General features: G+C 36.4%; 1 protein-coding gene and 1 long non-coding RNA gene across 2 annotated transcripts; one reads left to right on the top strand and one right to left on the bottom strand.

Annotated features, from left to right (window-relative positions):
* Positions 1-499: 499 nt before the first annotated feature.
* LOC307171984 (uncharacterized protein) lies at positions 500-2,157 on the top strand (the record flags this gene model as incomplete). Its single annotated transcript, XM_079893962.1, has 6 exons — positions 500-736; positions 1,089-1,142; positions 1,322-1,386; positions 1,487-1,546; positions 1,629-1,726; positions 2,105-2,157. The coding sequence occupies 6 exons, from the start codon at positions 500-502 to the stop codon at positions 2,155-2,157; spliced, it is 567 nt and encodes a 188-aa protein (XP_079750088.1).
* A 1,431-nt stretch (positions 2,158-3,588) lies between these two features.
* LOC307172080 lies at positions 3,589-7,456 on the bottom strand. Its single transcript, XR_013823652.1, has 3 exons — positions 7,364-7,456; positions 6,901-7,258; positions 3,589-5,113 (listed from the first exon to the last, which is right to left on the bottom strand). It is a non-coding gene; the product is annotated as an uncharacterized lncRNA (long non-coding RNA).
* Between the last annotated feature and the right edge of the window lie 9,893 nt (positions 7,457-17,349).

Here is a 17,349-nt window from a genome sequence, read left to right as displayed (position 1 = left end):
CACGCTGATGTAAGTTCAAGTGTCTGTTTCAAAAATAAGTTGTTTTTTAGTTAGTTACGTGATGCGGTGGTGTAACGTCATGATTGACAGCTGTGATTGACAGGTTCTCCGAGCGAAGTAGTCACTGAAGCACCAACGGACATTTTTTTCGGGATCTTCGGAGGACTGAGGAGATTGTACACTGTTAGACTTTTCTGTAATTTCTACAGTTATTTACTTTAAATCCCCCAGTATTATACTGCTATTTCTCTTTACAGTAAATAACTGTGATTCCCATTGCATCATGGGAATTTTCTGTGACGTCTAACACCACATACAGAGACTTACTGTATTTTTTAAATTTGCTGTATACTACTGTATTTGACGTAACTGCCTCTCTGGCTGGGACCATTCCACCGTGCTTTTTATTTCCTAATTTTTGCCTTACACCGCGTGTCTACAACGCTATAGTAGCCAAAGGCTGTCTAAATTGGACAAATTGAAGCGACCGGACCTTTAAATGCAAACATGTTTGTCCCTTGTCAGAAATAGCGCGAGCGCTTGGACTCGTAGCCTATCGGACTACGTCAGAAATATAACGGCCGCGGCGCATCACTACACTGTCTGGGATTTGTCGTGTCGCGTCAGAGCATCCAGTGTAGGTAATGGGGTCTGTGTTTTGTTGGATCGCGACGTTCGTGTCTGGCCCGGGGAAGAGACGGAATTCACTTCACCGAGAGAGAGATCAGCAAGCAAGGTAAAAAAAAAAAAAAAAAAAAAACCTTCTGTGTGTGTTGACAGGATTGTGCCCAGTTTAACCTGTTATAACGTTAACGTTAGCCTAACGTTACTCGTCGTCAACATGGCGGTAACGAACTTTACCATAGTAAACTGAGCTAACGTTTCATTTTACACACTTTGTTTGCCAACGAGCAACGAGTTTACATAAACAATAAATGTGAATAAACTAATGTGAAATTCTGTTTATAGCCTAATGTTGGCCTACTGATGAGAACCTTATAGTTAGCATTATTTTTCAAACTATACCATATTATAGTTTTTTTTTTTTTTATAGAATTTAATATTTACTTCCATTTTTGTGTTTAAAGGCAACTGCAACAAAGCGTCAATTCGCGCCAGTGACTTCTAGCAAGATTCCAGAGGTAAGCAGCCCATTTGTGATATATTTTGAGATAAGTTTGCTGAAATGATTAGCATACGCTATGTGAAAATTGCTTTGAACCACTGGTGCAGACTAGGTAGCTTACAATATCTTATAAAATCTCTATAAACTTTATATCAAATAAGTGACCTTTGCATTATGTCTAACTTTATTACACAGCAAATGAACCAATCAGAAGATGGACCATTGTCTTTGTTCAGTCTCACCAGATTAAATGTATCCAGGTAAGCACTGCAGTAAAACTCTCACTAATTCATTCATACCAAATCTAGCATTCTAAACAACTTAAGTTTATATTTTTGCATTATTTTGATATTTTATTAGCCAGAAGACTCTACCATTGCAGTCCCACCTGACTAGGAAGGTCCTAATATCAGCGCACAGGTGGGTTAACTACTGTAGGAAGGAGAAGATCATCACACAGTGATTTCTTGCATGTATCTTACTGTGTATTTGTCTCAAACAGGTACTCCTTCACTGCAGACAAGCTAAAATGGGCTAAAATCATCGGTTTCAGTCGTTTTTTCTATGGATCTCAGCATTTTTGGACAGAATTTAGGATTTGTAAGTATAAAATTTAATCTGGCATAATTTAATTTAGTTCTTTTGTATGCTATTTATTGACAAAAGCTGTTTACAAATATATATTCTTAAGTTTTTGTGAAAATAATAATACAAATTAACAAAAAAGGAGGTTAAAAATAATGTGACACTAATATTTTCTCTCTCTCTCTCTCTCTCTCTCTCTCTCTCTCTCTCTCTCTCATATAGTTTTGGAACCGGGATCTCCTTTGAAGGACTGAGTACATTTGTGTTTGTGGGCACGCATGCAGACCAGGGAACATTCTGATGTTGTCAATCAAGTTCTGAACAGGAACCAATCTTTGGAGAAGTTCATTTATTCACAAAGGTGGACAAAAACATTGTGTTGGCTTTTTAAAGATTATTTTGATGATGACTTTTACTCCTATGCTGTAGAAAAGATGGAGAAGTAGACAGTCAGACATTGATAATAATAATAAATGTTTCTTGAGCATCAAAGAGACTTCTTTCAAAAACATTAAGACACTTATACTTCTTTTGGCCACCAGTGTACATGAATCCAACACATTTTTGGAAATAAGTGAAATTATTTTTAAGGTGGGGTTATGTTTCTTGTATTGTGAAAAGAACTGTGTTTTGTCCTGTTTTGGACATTTCCTTTTTGAATGCTTAAAAATGTATTTATATTCTGCAGTTTTATGAATGTAAAGGTTGATATTTCATTATAATACTTGTATAAGCTAAACAACCAATGACTCTACATTCATTTAGTCAAATGCTAATGTTTTGTTTATGGTTTTATGTATGTTTTCAAAAATGTTTGCACATAAAATGGACAGCACATAATGTGCTAATTTAACACGTTTACACATATTTGTGCTAACCTCTCTGACATATTTACTTTGTTAAAATCATTAACACAATGAATGAGTTAAAATTAACACAAAAAAATGTTGTCTCTAAACTCACCCATTAATGTGTAAAAATTTCACACATCATTTCCAGCATTGGCATGTTTATTTTGTGATATATATATGAAATGTTTTAAATAAAAAAATGGTATTTTGTGATAACTTTGTCTAATTGTGAAAGTAGTACTTATGTAGGATAAAAATAAAATTAATCATATATCAAAATTATCAAATCTAATTTATATTTAGTACAAATAAAAATAATTACAGTAGTGTACTGATTAGCTTCGTTTTTACAGTAATGCACTGTACTGATTAGCTTCGTTTTTACAGTAATGCACTGTATTTACACAAAACTGAAATACGGTTTGGTACTGTAACTCTTAATTACAGTAACTTACTGGCAACAGTGTTGCCAGTAAGTTACTGTAAAAAACCCTTGAAAAGTCTAACAGTGTATTTACTTTATTTTAACAAGCCTCTTGTCGTACTGCAATCAATTTTTTAAAAAGTGTGCAGAATGCACTTTCCCTGCGAGAGTGAGGGCGGAGCGTTGATTTCGCGGCTTTACTTCCTGCTCACGACTGCGGAGGTCTGGTCCCGAAATCGCTACTGCGCAGACTCAAGTTCCAATATGTCAGCGCCATATCGGGACTCTGGCGGCTTCAGTTCTCATCAATGGAAGAGAGCGAAGGGGCGTCGTCCATCTTTTTTTACAGTCTATGGTCAGGACAAATTCATCTCACGGAATGATGATAATATCAGAAACTCTCAGTAACGGCGTTCATTTCGAGTCGGACAATAATGCCTACAAAGTCAGAGTGCGGTATAGAGATGAAACAGGTATGGTTTAGTAGTTTAATTACGGTTATTATAACGTATTTGTCATCTGCTTGTATGTATCCATTATTTATTAACAGCCTACAAGTCTGCTGTTTCGGACCAGGTCCGAATGATGATCAAACATGTACTGATGAGTTTAATAAAGTTTATTGTACATCACACAAAAGATGAAGCGTCAGTTTTACTTCAGAAAATCACCATAAGAGCTGAGTAAACACAGTAGGCTAAGTTATAAGAAGTGCGCAAGTAGCCAGTAGAGTTGAGGGAGCATTTCTGTGGGCGGAGGTTAGTCTAAACACGGTTCTGGTGATGTCACTAATGAAGGAAGTAGAGGGGTGTAGTCCAATCGAGCTGTTTTATGTAGTCAACTTCTGTTAAATAAAATATCTCGCTTGGCATTGAACTTTGAGCTTTATAATTTTACAGATATTATTTATACTCTAACAACAACATTACACACTAACTAAAGTTTGAAACATGGGATCACGTAGAACGGGACCTTTAAATAATAATACATTAAGTTGTTTTTTTGTTTGTTTTTTACCAAACCCTGTCGTATAGGCTTACCCCTAGAACTTGTGAAATATATAACACGTCACATGGGACCATTCTGTGATACTTTTGCTTCTTTTTTTAAAAAGCTTGATGTTGGTCGCTCGCTAGCACGCAGGTGCACACAACAAAAATGATGGTGTGGGTGGTCGTCCTCATTGAGTGCGCGAGACCCCTTATAGCGTGCCGGTGTGCACAACATTTTTTTGTTTGCAAGTAGCTCAATTTTCAAAGATGCACGTGTAAACCCTCCAGTTCTACTCTTAGAGCAGGATTTGAACTGCCATTTCAGGCATGGGTGTTGGGCGCGCTTAAGGACTCTAAAGACTGCATCCTCTAGCATCAGTCGCCGCAGTGCACCTCCTGTGGCCAGAGGAGAGAGGTTTACTAGCACAGCTCTTACTAGTTGGCCTCCGTTACACTTACCCTAAACCTCACTCCCATCCGGGTCACAACACCAAATGTAACGAGCGGGATTCGAACCCGTCTTTCCGGCATGGGAGGCCAAACATTAGAAAATGTAAGTATGGAAAACAGACAATTGTCTTTGTGCTTTCATATACTTTTTAAAGGTTTGATAAAATAAAACATCAGACTCATAATGTTAAATACATTTCTTATTGATTACCAAAGTTTTATGCTATAACATAAAGATAAGAAGAAAAAGAAATGTTTTAATTGATGATACATGTACAGTCAAAGCTTTCATTGTTTTAAAAACACAATAATGAACTTTAAAAAAGCATGTGTTTTAATAATAATAAGGCAGATGAGTTGCATGAAATTAATACATTTGGAATATTACAGCTCTCATACCAATAACTTGAGTAACACTAACATTTAAAAGCAGACCACCAAATGCCTGTGTATTCAAAAAATGTTCATATTCCCTTACCATCCATAGCTTTCTGGTGTCCTACCATGATATTTCTTACACTTATGGTCTATAATATGGTCTATATTTATAGTTATTGAATATATTGACGACAAAGATCAACCAGACGAGGAGGCCAATAGCAACACTGACATGATTAAGGATGCGAGACATTCTGGAGTTTTTGCTTGCTATTGGTTGGTGTCCAAACATGTTAGCATCCCGAGTCTGTGAAAGTAAATTACAATAATATTACAAATATTGGTATAAAACCTTTCTTAAGACATGTATAAAATCAAATCAAAGGTCTTCACAGGTCAGAATATAAACACAATAAGAAAACACAAAATGCTACTCTAAACTAAGAAGAAAATGAGAAATAACATATATTATTATATACTTGATTTATAGTAGCTGTAAAAAATAAAAAATCACAAAACATATCACAGAGTTTCTAAACATCAGTGCTTGGAGTGCATTAGGCTATATTTGCAGTTTTGCAATATTTACACATATACACAATATACACAATATTTGCAGAAAGTGTCCGAATTCACGTCTCCATTTTCAGCTCCTCCACTCCTGCACGCGACAACTCTCGCCAATCGGTTACATCCAGTCGCAGCTGATTTCGACACACCTTAAATTTTAATAAAGCTGACTAGATTTTTTTTTTCATACTATTTTAAAGCACGTGGTCTATACTATTTAATTCTGTATTATGCATTTTTAAACACGGAAGCAATATTTTCTGTATAGGCTAGAGGCTTCCTTTTCATTAACCACAGCTAAGCATGGCGCTTCTCGTCTGTGTGACTGACTTAAAACTGTTTGTGCTACAAACTAGTGTGCTTATTAGGCTACGTTAATAAATTAAAATAATATGGAAAGAAATACCTATTTACAACGTCAATCACCATAATAAACTGTTTTTGCACAGCTAAAATAACCTAACTGGAGAAGATAATTCAAAATTAAAATGGTTCTTAAGTTAAGAATAAGGTGAATACAGGCCTAAAGTATTGGAGTAAACAAGCGATAGCAGTGTTATAGCTAGATGACTTCTGTAATTTAAACTTCCGTAATGCATAGTTTATTATTTTATGTTTTTTACTCAAAAGAGAGAAAGGATCTACCGGTACTGTAAAATGACAGCAATTCACAAAGTTGTTTTTGAACGATGAACTCCTAAAAATAAGAGTTTTTTATCGACACCAATGGTTCAGTGAAGAACCTTTAACATTCATGGAGTCTTTCCATTGCACTAAAGGTTCTTTATAGTGAAAAAGTTTCTTTAGATTTTTTAAATGTTCTTCAAACTAATAAAAAATTGTTATTTTAGGAAACTTTTCACTAAAATATTCTTTGTGGAACCAAAAGTGGTTCTTCTATGGCATCACTGCGCAAACACCCTTTTGTAACCTTTATTTTTTTAGCGAGCCACACCCTTTCTTTAAAAACGAAAGTTACTGGAAGCCACAAAATAGACCTAGACATAAAAAGGTTAACAACATGCTAAAAATACACTGCTGAAATTTTAAACAGAGGTTCAAACAATGTCACAATATCAATGTTGATTGGAATAGCAAACTCTTTTTGATTTAAATTCAACCTTGATCCATGACGTTAAATAGGCCTAATCATTAAAAATGCAGGCTGTAAACAATAAAGACTTTCTGAAGATTTAAGTAATTCTTTACATATTTAAACTCTGAAATATGAACCTTGGTTAATATTCTAGTACAACTATGACCTCATTATTTTGACTGTCTCTATTGTCTGTTTCAGTTCCACATTTATACTTTATACTGACATGAATCATGACCCTGTGAAGTCTTATTTAGCCCTTAATATAAAGTGATTTTAACGGTGCTCTATAAACAATTTCAAAACAATATTTATGCCCTATATTATTTAAAAAATAAAGGTTAAATTATTTATTTATTTTGAAGAGTAGGCCAATCATTTGTAAATGTGCTAAGCGAGGTGAGACAGGTGTATGAACCAATACTTACTGTGATGGAGTAAACAAGAGCAGCCGATCCCAGAGGTAAGCAGCAGCACAGCAGGGTAAAGATGGAATAGCACAGGTAATCTGGCTCTGGATTGGTCAGTGGAGTGAAGGACACAGTAGCTGGAGGCTGCACAGTGACCACAGTCTGCCCTGGATATGGCCCTTGTATGTACTGGCCAGATGCTGCCGGAGCTCCATAATGCTGCACAGGTTGACCTGAAGTGCTGTTATAACTCTCAGAGGGAGGGAATCCAATGGAGTATTCTGGAGGGTCCTCCTCCAGTGGAAGTAAAGACTGCGCTGCTTCCATTGGAGATTTTTTGGGATCCATGTTTCTTTTTGGTGTTTTTCCTGCAGCCCTGAAGGAATAAGAAAGAAAGGAATAAGTAAGTCTGTCCCTGGTGTGTAGTCAGGTGAAGATTGATCTGTTATGTGTGTCAAGTTTCTCTTCTGGTTACTGGTACCTGGGTTGTGTTGTACTGTAAGGGGAGGAGTGAGAGGATTTTGGCACAGATTTCCTGTTTACTGGAACTTTTCTTGTTTGACTGCAGGCGTCACTTGGTGGAATCAACGTCAGGAAAATGAAATACCAGGAGACATATGATTTAATGATTCCTGAGCATGTTTTTTTTTTTTTTTTTTTTTTTTTTTTTTTTAACTTCTTTTTTCTTTTTCTTCCTTTTTTAAAAATCAGGTTACTGTTCATCAAATCCTATTTGACAAACACTTTTACTGTTGATGTTGTTTGATGGGAACTAACAGTCTTTGTGGTATTTTTGGTTTTTTGCTTGTCTGACAAAATTCCATTCTCATAAATTCTCAGGAAGGTGTAGGTGTTAAACTGTCAGACGCATCACTTCCTGCACAGTTGGTTGAAACTTGTGTTGCACATCTTAGTTTATAGAGTTATAGACAAACTCTTCTGCTAAAATGTATTTTTTATTTTATCCTTACATTGTTAAATTCAATGGGGGTTTCTTAAAAGATCTTTCATCTTGAAGACATATTAAACAAATATGTACAGTATGTGGGTAGTACAATCTGATGAACAGCGTCCTCTCCTGTGACTTTTACTCATTCATTCTCAATTATCCCCCAGACCTCAAACTCATTGCCCTCAGGGAGGCAAGAGAGACGCCACAACCCACTGTAACTTTAACCGCAGGTGTCGCTGTCAAACAGTGTACACATTTTTTAATTGCATATTTTTGTCCATTGTTTTATTTTTGTACCTTGGATTCTTTTATCATCCAATTCTTTTGAGGAAGCACTGCCTACTTTGCCTCCTCAGACGAAAGGCCCCAGATAGATATAGATAGATAGACCACAGACCACCACTGAAATGTTTCAATTGGACCCCAATAATTGTATAATAATCAATGGACAAACCTGGCTGAGACATGCTTCTTGTTGACATCTCATATGCACTAAGAATATATTTCTGTTATTAATAACTGAAAATGTAATTCAATAATTAAGAAAAACAAGAAAAAGTTTTTGATGATAAAATTTAATTAGACAATCAAAGCTTTCATTGTTTTAAACATACCATAATCGGCGTATGTTTTAAGTACAATGAGCAAATAACATTTCAAATGCTGAGAACCAAATCTGTTTCTAATCTGCATCCAAACATGACAGCTCTAATAGCTGTTATTTATTCATAATAACCATAATCTCTAAGACAATGAACAAAACAGTGCAAACAAGCCCAAGAGCAACGGCGACATGATTCAGGGTGCGTGCCGTTTTGGAGTTCTTCTCTGCTAATGCTTGCTGTCCTGAGTAGTTGGCATTTCGAGTCTGTGAAAACAGTAGTGAAACATAATGTTAACCACTTCTGTTCTCATTCTGAATTTATGAAGGTATAAAAGAGTAGCAAAACTCGAGAGCACGTAGATGTGAATTTGAGAACTTGTACAATAAATATTCGTACTTGTACGTGAACATTTACACTCACAGCTCCAATGTGAAAACCTGTAAAATAAAAATCTGAAGCTGAATGTTGAAATTTGCACTCGCAGACAATAGTCACAAACCTGTATTCTGAATTTGAAGCTGCAGACAAGTAGTCACAAAAGTGTAAAATGCCATTCTCAGAAATACAATGACAGACAAGGCGCCAACCAATAAAACGGCTCCTTTGAACACCCCCGCTCCTTCCCCCATTTCTCTCTCGCCGTCACGAGTTGCAAGAGCACAAGTTAGTTTTGCACCTAATATATCGCGAAAAGAGTAACAAAAATCAAGGCACGAAATTTGAAATTGCAGTGACAGATTTGAGAAGTTGCAAGTGCCTAATTGAGGTTGTACTGTGAATGTGAATGTAAGCTTAAATGCAAATATATACAGTATTACAAGTTTGTGTCTGTCATTGTATTTCTGAGAATGGCATTTACACATTTGTGACTACTTGTCTGCAGCTTCAAATTCAGAATACAGGTTTGTGACTATTGTCTGCGAGTGCAAATTTCAACATTCAACTTCAGATTTTTATTTTACAGGTTTTCACATTGGAGCTGTGAGTGTACAAGTACGAATATTTATTGTACAAGTTCTAAAATTCACATCTACGTGCTCTCGAGTTTTACTCTTTAACCTTCACAGTATTTCTTTGAGCCAATGGCACAGGGGGGAATTCTCAAATGAGGGAGGAAACTCCACTTTGTGGATGGGTTTTCTTATAGTTCAACATATAAAGTTTAATTTCCATTTGATTGAAGATTCAGGTCAAAGGTGTTTGAAACACTATTTAGTTTAACAAGCAATCAAAATGATATATTTTTGTTTATTTATTAAAACCAAGTCACACCAACATGTCATCAAATGTATACATTTGAAACATTTCATTTACTTTTTATTGGTAATAATGCAAATGCAAATGTTAATCCTAATGCAAATCCTATAGGTTGCAGGAAACCTTTCATTTAGCCTAACTGAGCCTAACTCAAAAAAAATTGTTTGCTCATGGATCTTTATTCTGAGTTGTTTACTTTGTAATTAGTCGTTTGACCGGTTTGGGCTGCTTTGCCAAGCTTTGACAGACAGAGTGTCAAGAGACATAAAACATCTGCTGTTTGCATGGCTTTAACTCGTTCAAACACACCTGAACCAACTAATCAAGCTTCTTCTCAGATAAACTTGAAATCAAAAGTACTTGGGCAAAATACTGGAAACAGGCTGTAAAGAAGTGGTCAAGCGGGACAGGCCTGGAGGTTTCCCGTAAGAATGTGATTAGCTACATGTGATTAGCTTATCTAACCTCGTTCTTTTGCTTATAAAAGAGAATTGTGGACAGAAGATTATTTTTATTTTTATCTTTTAATAAATTGTTAATAAATGTATAATTCAAACTTTGAATAAAATTTTTTTTTTACACATGATTGTTAATGCTTCACAAATGAATTGATGTTTTAAATATTACTCAGAAATTTAAAAATGATCAATATTAGCATGAAACATATTTTTATAAGCATTACTTAAGAAAATGTTATAAAGGGTGAATTTACTTAGAGAAAGTATAAACTTTACTTTATAATTTCTGAGAATTTGTTTTGCTGTTACTTGAAAACATGCTGTTACATTAACTTTCAGTTTCTGAGTGAACACTGTTTCTTAGCTTTTGTTTTCAGTCAAATTATGTAGCCTACTGGATTACAACAGTAAAAATAACTAAACTATAATAATAGTTTTCTCTTAAAAATGTGTTGCTGTTGAGAGGGTCTCCAGTGCCACACCTCTTTCTCACGAACTGCAAGTCATTTGATTGAGACAAAAAACTGGACCAACGCCCATCTGTGTTTATCAGTGGAAGAAGGCACTTTACATATCCCACAAGCTCAAGTTGTAACAGGCCCCTGATGTTACAATGACTCGTTTTGTATATGTATAGCCTACATACAGTATAAATAATGAATACTTATTTTTCTATAGTTTTTTCTTTGCATGTCTTAAAGGGTAATGACAAATAAATAATTAATCCCTGTAATTATGACCTTGATGATTATCAAGCTCCTTGCTCTTTATATTTTTTATATTTTACATTACTTAACACTAAAATGTAAACCATGGTAAATACATGCCTAAATATGTTGACTTCTCTATCGCATGAAATGCTTTTTTGATTTGATTTATAATGAGATGTTATGTTTAATTATGCTTATATAAAGACTAAAGAAATTAAATAAATAGCTCATAAATAAAAGGAAAGTACTAATACTTACGGAGCAGGAGAAAACCAGTGCAGCGATACCCAGAGGTAAGCAGCAGCACAGCATGGTAAAGATGGAATAGCACAGGTAATCTGGCTCTGGATTGGCCAGTGGAGCGGCGGTCACAAAAACTGTAGGCTGCATGGCGACCACAGATTGCCCTGGATATGGCCCTTGGGCATAGGGGCCCAGGGGCATTGGCTGGCTTGGAAAGGAGGGAGGGTATCCAGCAGGATTGTCCTGGTATGCTGGTGGTGGTGGTGTAGGCTGCAGCATTCCTGATTTCTCTGATGAATTCCAGGCACCTTGAGGCTGATTTCTGGGGTCCATTTTTCTAATTATTTAGTTTTGAATTTGATTGCAATTTCCTTTGCGTTGTCCTCTGCAGGGATGTATGTTTCGCTGTATGTATGTATCGTGGTTCATACTCTCATATACAGTCAGCAGCAAATGGGAGGAGAGTTGTAGTTGTAGGGGTGTGACATAGGGATGGGCAGCTCTATGGAGCTTATAATATGACAAAATGATTTGAATTTGAATTGTGTAAATAGTTCTGAATTTGATTTTTTTAAACGAATATTGAACATTTGAAATTTAACAAATTGAAATGTTTTAATGGCTGAATTTTATAGACATGTATTTTCAAACAGCTAGTTTTTTTGTTCTGAATTCTTATACTGCATATATTCAGTTTAAAAAAATACAGATTCAAGTTTTCAAATTCGGAACTTCAAATTCAGTTTTCTAAAATTCAATCTCAAAAATTCAAACTCAAAAATTCAGATCTTACAGAAAGTAGGTCACAGGTCATCCACAGGGAAGAGTAAAGGATCTCAGATAAGTCGAACAGAGCATTTTGGCTGCACTGCAGTAGTTTTCTGCCGCAAACGCGGTGGTGGTTCAAGAGAATCCGTGTATCTTTCGTACAGTCGTTTTTTTTATTTAATATTAAGAGTAGAAAAATGAGAAAACAGCTTGAGTATTAGATTTCTAATATTCTAGTAATAATAGTCCGCTGCAGCAGTTGCAAGGAGCTTACATAACTATGGAGTACAACTCCATACTGATCGATGCTGCAGTATCGATATATCGATAGCCTACTCACAAGATACTTATCGATACCTCTACAAAAATATCGATATTAAAATTATATTAATAATTTCTGCATCACTAAGTGTTTTGGGTACTTATTTTTAAGGTTTGTGTTACATCGACCCCTCCCTGACATATTTAGCTGGCCCGTGAGAGAAGCGAGCGACGTGCCCTGCCCACACGTACACGTCATGTAGGCTACACGGCATGTATCGCAGTCGCACACTAGTTGCACACTTCCGAATAAACAGAATGGTACTACAACCCCAAATCAGAAAAAGTTGGGACACTGTGCAAATTGTGAATAAAAACAGAATGCAATGATGTGGAAGTTTCAAATTTCAATATTTTATTCAAAATACAACATAGATGACATATCAAATGTTTAAACTGAGAAAATGTATAATTTTAAGGGAAAAATAAGTTGATTTTAAATTTCATGGCATCAACGCATCTCAAAAAAGTTGGGACAAGGCCATGAGTACTTGTTAAAGTACTCAATGACGTTTTTTTAGCCACTGACTCTGGAGATTCTGTAGCATTGATACTCCTGGATTTAAGTGCGGCATTTGACACGGTAGACCACAATGTTCTGCTATCTCGGCTAGAACACATAGTGGGCATCAAAGGCCCAGTATTACATTGGTTTCAGTCGTATCTTACAAACAGGAGTTTTTCAGTCAACATTAGTAACTACCGATCTTCATCAGTAAAGTTAACATGTGGAATTCCTCAAGGCTCCACACTGGCTCCGATGCTGTTTTCTTTATATATGCTTCCTTTGAGTACTATTTTTAGAAAATATGACTTGAGTTATCATTGTTATGCAGACGACACACAAATGTATTTTCCCATTAACCATGGAAAGAATCTAGAAGAGATGGCTGATTGCCTTGAGGATGTGAAAGCATGGATGTCGCAAAATTTTTTAAGTTTGAATGAGGAAAAGACCGAGGTTATAGTGTTTACACCTTCCAGTCTACACGATACAACAAATACAAATCTTGGTACCTTGACACCATATGTGAAGCCATATGTTAAGAACTTGGGAGTGGTACTAGACAGTGCCCTAAAGCTTGATAGACAGGTCAATCAAGTTGTAAAATCAAGCTTTTACCAGTTACGAACTCTGGTAAAAATTAAGTCTATACTCTCATTCTCTAACTTCGAAAAAGTCATACATGCTTTTATCTCTACCAGGCTGGACTATTGTAATTCGCTCTATGTGGGGATCAGTGAATCATCCATTAACCGCCTCCAAATAGTCCAGAATGCCGCTGCAAGAGTTCTGACAGGAACTCGAAAACGAGATCATATAACTCCTGTCCTTAAGTCACTCCATTGGCTGCCAGTGCGCTATAGAATCACTTTTAAAATTTTATTATTAGCTTTTAAGTCATTACATGGGATGGCTCCATCATACCTCACGGACTTACTGACTGTATATCAACCATCAAGAGCTCTTAGGTCTGCGAACCTAGGCCTTCTGGTGGTTCCAAGAATAAAACTTAAGACTAGAGGAGACAGGGCTTTTTCTAGTGCCACTCCTAGACTCTGGAATAGCCTCCCTCCTGAAATCAGAGCTGCGCCAACTTTGGGGATTTTTAAAGTGAGGTTAAAGACATTTCTATTTGACCTGTCGTATGCAAATTGAATGTTGAAGCAACTGTCTTGTTGTTATCTGTGTAGTGTATTGCGTCATGTCGTTTTTTATCCTATGTACAGCACTTTGGATCAACGGAAGTTGTGCTTATTTGTGCTTTATAAATAAATTGATTGATTGATTGATTGATGTTTACCACTGTGTGGCATCCCCTCTTCTTTTTATAACAGTCTGCAAACGTCTGGGGACTGAGGAGACAAGTTGCTCAAGTTTAGGAATAGGAATGTTGTCCCATTCTTGTCTAATACAGGCTTCTAGTTGCTCAACTGTCTTAGGTCTTCTTTGTTGCATCTTCCTCTTTATGATGCACCAAATGTTTTCTATGGGTGAAAGATCTGGACTGCAGGCTGGCCATTTCAGTACCCGGATCCTTCTTCTACGCAGCCATGATATTGTAATTGATGCAGTATATGGTCTGGCATTGTCATGTTGGAAAATGCAAGGTCTTCCCTGAAAGAGACGACGTCTGGATGGGAGCATATGTTGTTCTAGAACTTGGATATACCTTTCAGCATTGATGGTGCCTTTCCAGATGTGTAAGCTGACCATGCCACACGCACTCATGCAACCCCATACCATCAGAGATGCAGGCTTCTGAACTGAGTGCTGATAACAACTTGGGTTGTCCTTGTCCTCTTTAGTCTGGATGACATGGCGTCCCAGTTTTCCAAAAAGAACTTCAAATTGTGATTCGTCTGACCACAGAACAGTTTTCCACTTTGCCACAGTCCATTTTTAATGAGCCTTGGCCCAGAGAAAACGCCTGCGCTTCTAGATCCTGTTTAGATATGGCTTCTTTTTTGACCTATAGAGTTTTAGCTGGCAACGGCGAATGGCACGGTGGATTATGTTCACCGACAATGTTTTCTGGAAGTATTCCTGAGCCCATGTTGTGATTTCCATTACAGTAGCATTCCTGTATGTGATGCAGTGCCGTCTAAGGGCGTGAAGATCACGGGCATCCAGTAGGGTTTTCCGGCCTTGACCCTTACGCACAGAGATTGTTCCAGATTCTCTGAATCTTTGTATGATATTATGCACTGTAGATGATGATAACTTCAAACTCTTTGCAATTTTTCTCTGAGAAACTCCTTTCTGATATTGCTCCACTATTTTTCACCGCAGCATTGGGGGAATTGGTGATCCTCTGCCCATCTTGACTTCTGAGAGACACTGCCACTCTGAGAGGCTCTTTTTATACCCAATCATGTTGCCAATTGACCTAATAAGTTGCTAATTGGTCCTCCAGCTGTTCCTTATATGTACATTTAACTTTTCCGGCCTCTTATTGCTACCTGTCCCAACTTTTTTGGAATGTGTAGCTCTCATGAAATCCAAAATGAGCCAATATTTGGCATGACATTTCAAAATGTCTCACTTTCAACATTTGATATGTTATCTATATTCTATTGTGAATAAAATATAAGTTTATGAGATTTGTAAATTATTCCATTCTTTTTTACTCACAATTTGTACAGTGTCCCAACTTTTTCTGATTTGGGGTTGTAGACAGAAAGCGAAGTGTGGTGTGGTGCTACTTTTCAACGACAAAAATATTGCAAGATGCAATATTTGTGACAAGAAAGTTTCACACAGCAGCAACACAAGCAACCTCTTTAAATATTTAAAAACAACACACACCCTGAAACGTATAAAGAGGCTGAACAAAAACAAGATGCCAACAGTGCCCAGTCTCCCGCTCCACCCTCTGTCCGACAAAAGACGTTGCAGGAGAGTTTTCAGGGAGGCAGACCCTATCCAGGTACTACAGAGTGCACATTTAGTTATTATCTCCTTCTCTCTCTTTCGTTAGGCTACATTAGGGTAAAAACCTAATATATACATTAGCCTTCGGGCAACATGTTATATATATACACATATAATAATGGGGTCTGTAATATTAAATTTTTTCAAAAGAATAGTTATGTTCACAATTGTTGCATCTATTTGATCAAAAATACAGTAAACACAGTAATGCATATGAAGAGTTCAGATGAAAAAGCCTTTAAGTGCCATCTGAAATTTTCTTCTAATGATCATTTTTATCAACCTCGTATATTTAAGTTCAGTAATTTCACTTAAATGACAATTAATAGGTCATTTTCATTGCTATTTAAGTAAAATTACTGAACTTAAATATACAAGCTTGATAAAAATGATCATTGTAGAAGAAAATTCCAGATGGCATTTAGAGGCTTTTGCATCTGAACTCTTCATATATTATTATCTCTATTAGCTGCAAAGTAGCCTACTAGTCATTGCAGGCCACAAAAAAACTACATTTAAGATTACACTAAAAACTTAATTGTAATTTCATACATATTTAATTCATTAAAAATATTTTTATACCATCATTCATGACAATGCGTTATATCATCATCATTAAGCACACAGCAGTTGACACAACACAAATATTTATAATTAAATTCATGTTGTCTTTATTCATTTGTAAGGCCCGCTAGAATGTTTGACTATTTCTTTTAACCATTAAATGAACAATGTCAAAATCAGTTAGAATAATCACAGAGAGAGAGAGAGAGAGAGACAGACAGACAGACCACCTATTCCATTCGTGTCCAGCAAAGAAGAGACCCAAGAGCCGGAGCACACCTTCCTTTATCCCCTTGACCAGGTGACATGGGGGATGGGGGAGATCACCCTCAAAATGGCTTCTTATTCAACAAAAGGGGGGTGGCATTATCTGGACCAGTTTTCTCTAAACTTCTATAAACCTTACTTCCTTTTATTTTATCTGGATATGAGATATCTGTACCACTCACTTTGAGACATTTCAAATGACACCAAAAACATAACAGTCAATGATAAACATTCACATTAAACCATGTTCTTGTGTGAGTTCTTCGTTGTTTCTGAGAGGAAGTGAACCTCACTTCCTGTATGGGGGAGGTCGAATGTTAATTAGCTAGCAGGGCCCTTTGTCTCAGACCCCAACCAGTATTTTCAGTCTTACATCATTAAAATGCATAATATCAGCGTCGTATGCATACATCAGTTACAATTCAAGTCTTATCATAACTGGTAAAACCTGAAAGTCAAAGAAAGAAAACATCTGTGTTTTATACTTTCTTTAGACCATATACAATATCACTACTATTAAATACTATGGTAATGGGGGGGTGGGCGGATGCAGCGGAGGAGTGCAGACGTGTGTTCTTGAGCTCTCGGTGGTGGTACCTAGCATCTGCCTTTATCCTGATTTAACTTCTCATCACTTTAATTTGTTTGCAAGAGGCAAAGCCATTGAGAACACTTTTGTATGGAAAGCTACAATTTTCGACATAAAAAGCGAAAGAAAACTACAACTCAAATTTCGCGACACCTGCACTCTGTAACCACAAGAAACATGGCGGATGGGGAAAAGGAAACATCCTTCAGCAAACTTCTCGATGCTATTCAAGAAACTAAAGACGACCTCACAAAGCATATTGACAAGAAAACAGCCAACATACAAACAACATTAACG

This window comes from Squalius cephalus (assembly GCF_949319135.1).
Source record: "Squalius cephalus genome assembly, chromosome: 15".
Classification (NCBI taxonomy): Eukaryota; Metazoa; Chordata; class Actinopteri; order Cypriniformes; family Leuciscidae; genus Squalius; species Squalius cephalus.
Note: the sequence above shows the minus strand (reverse complement) of the source record. Positions and strands in the feature narration are given on the sequence as shown.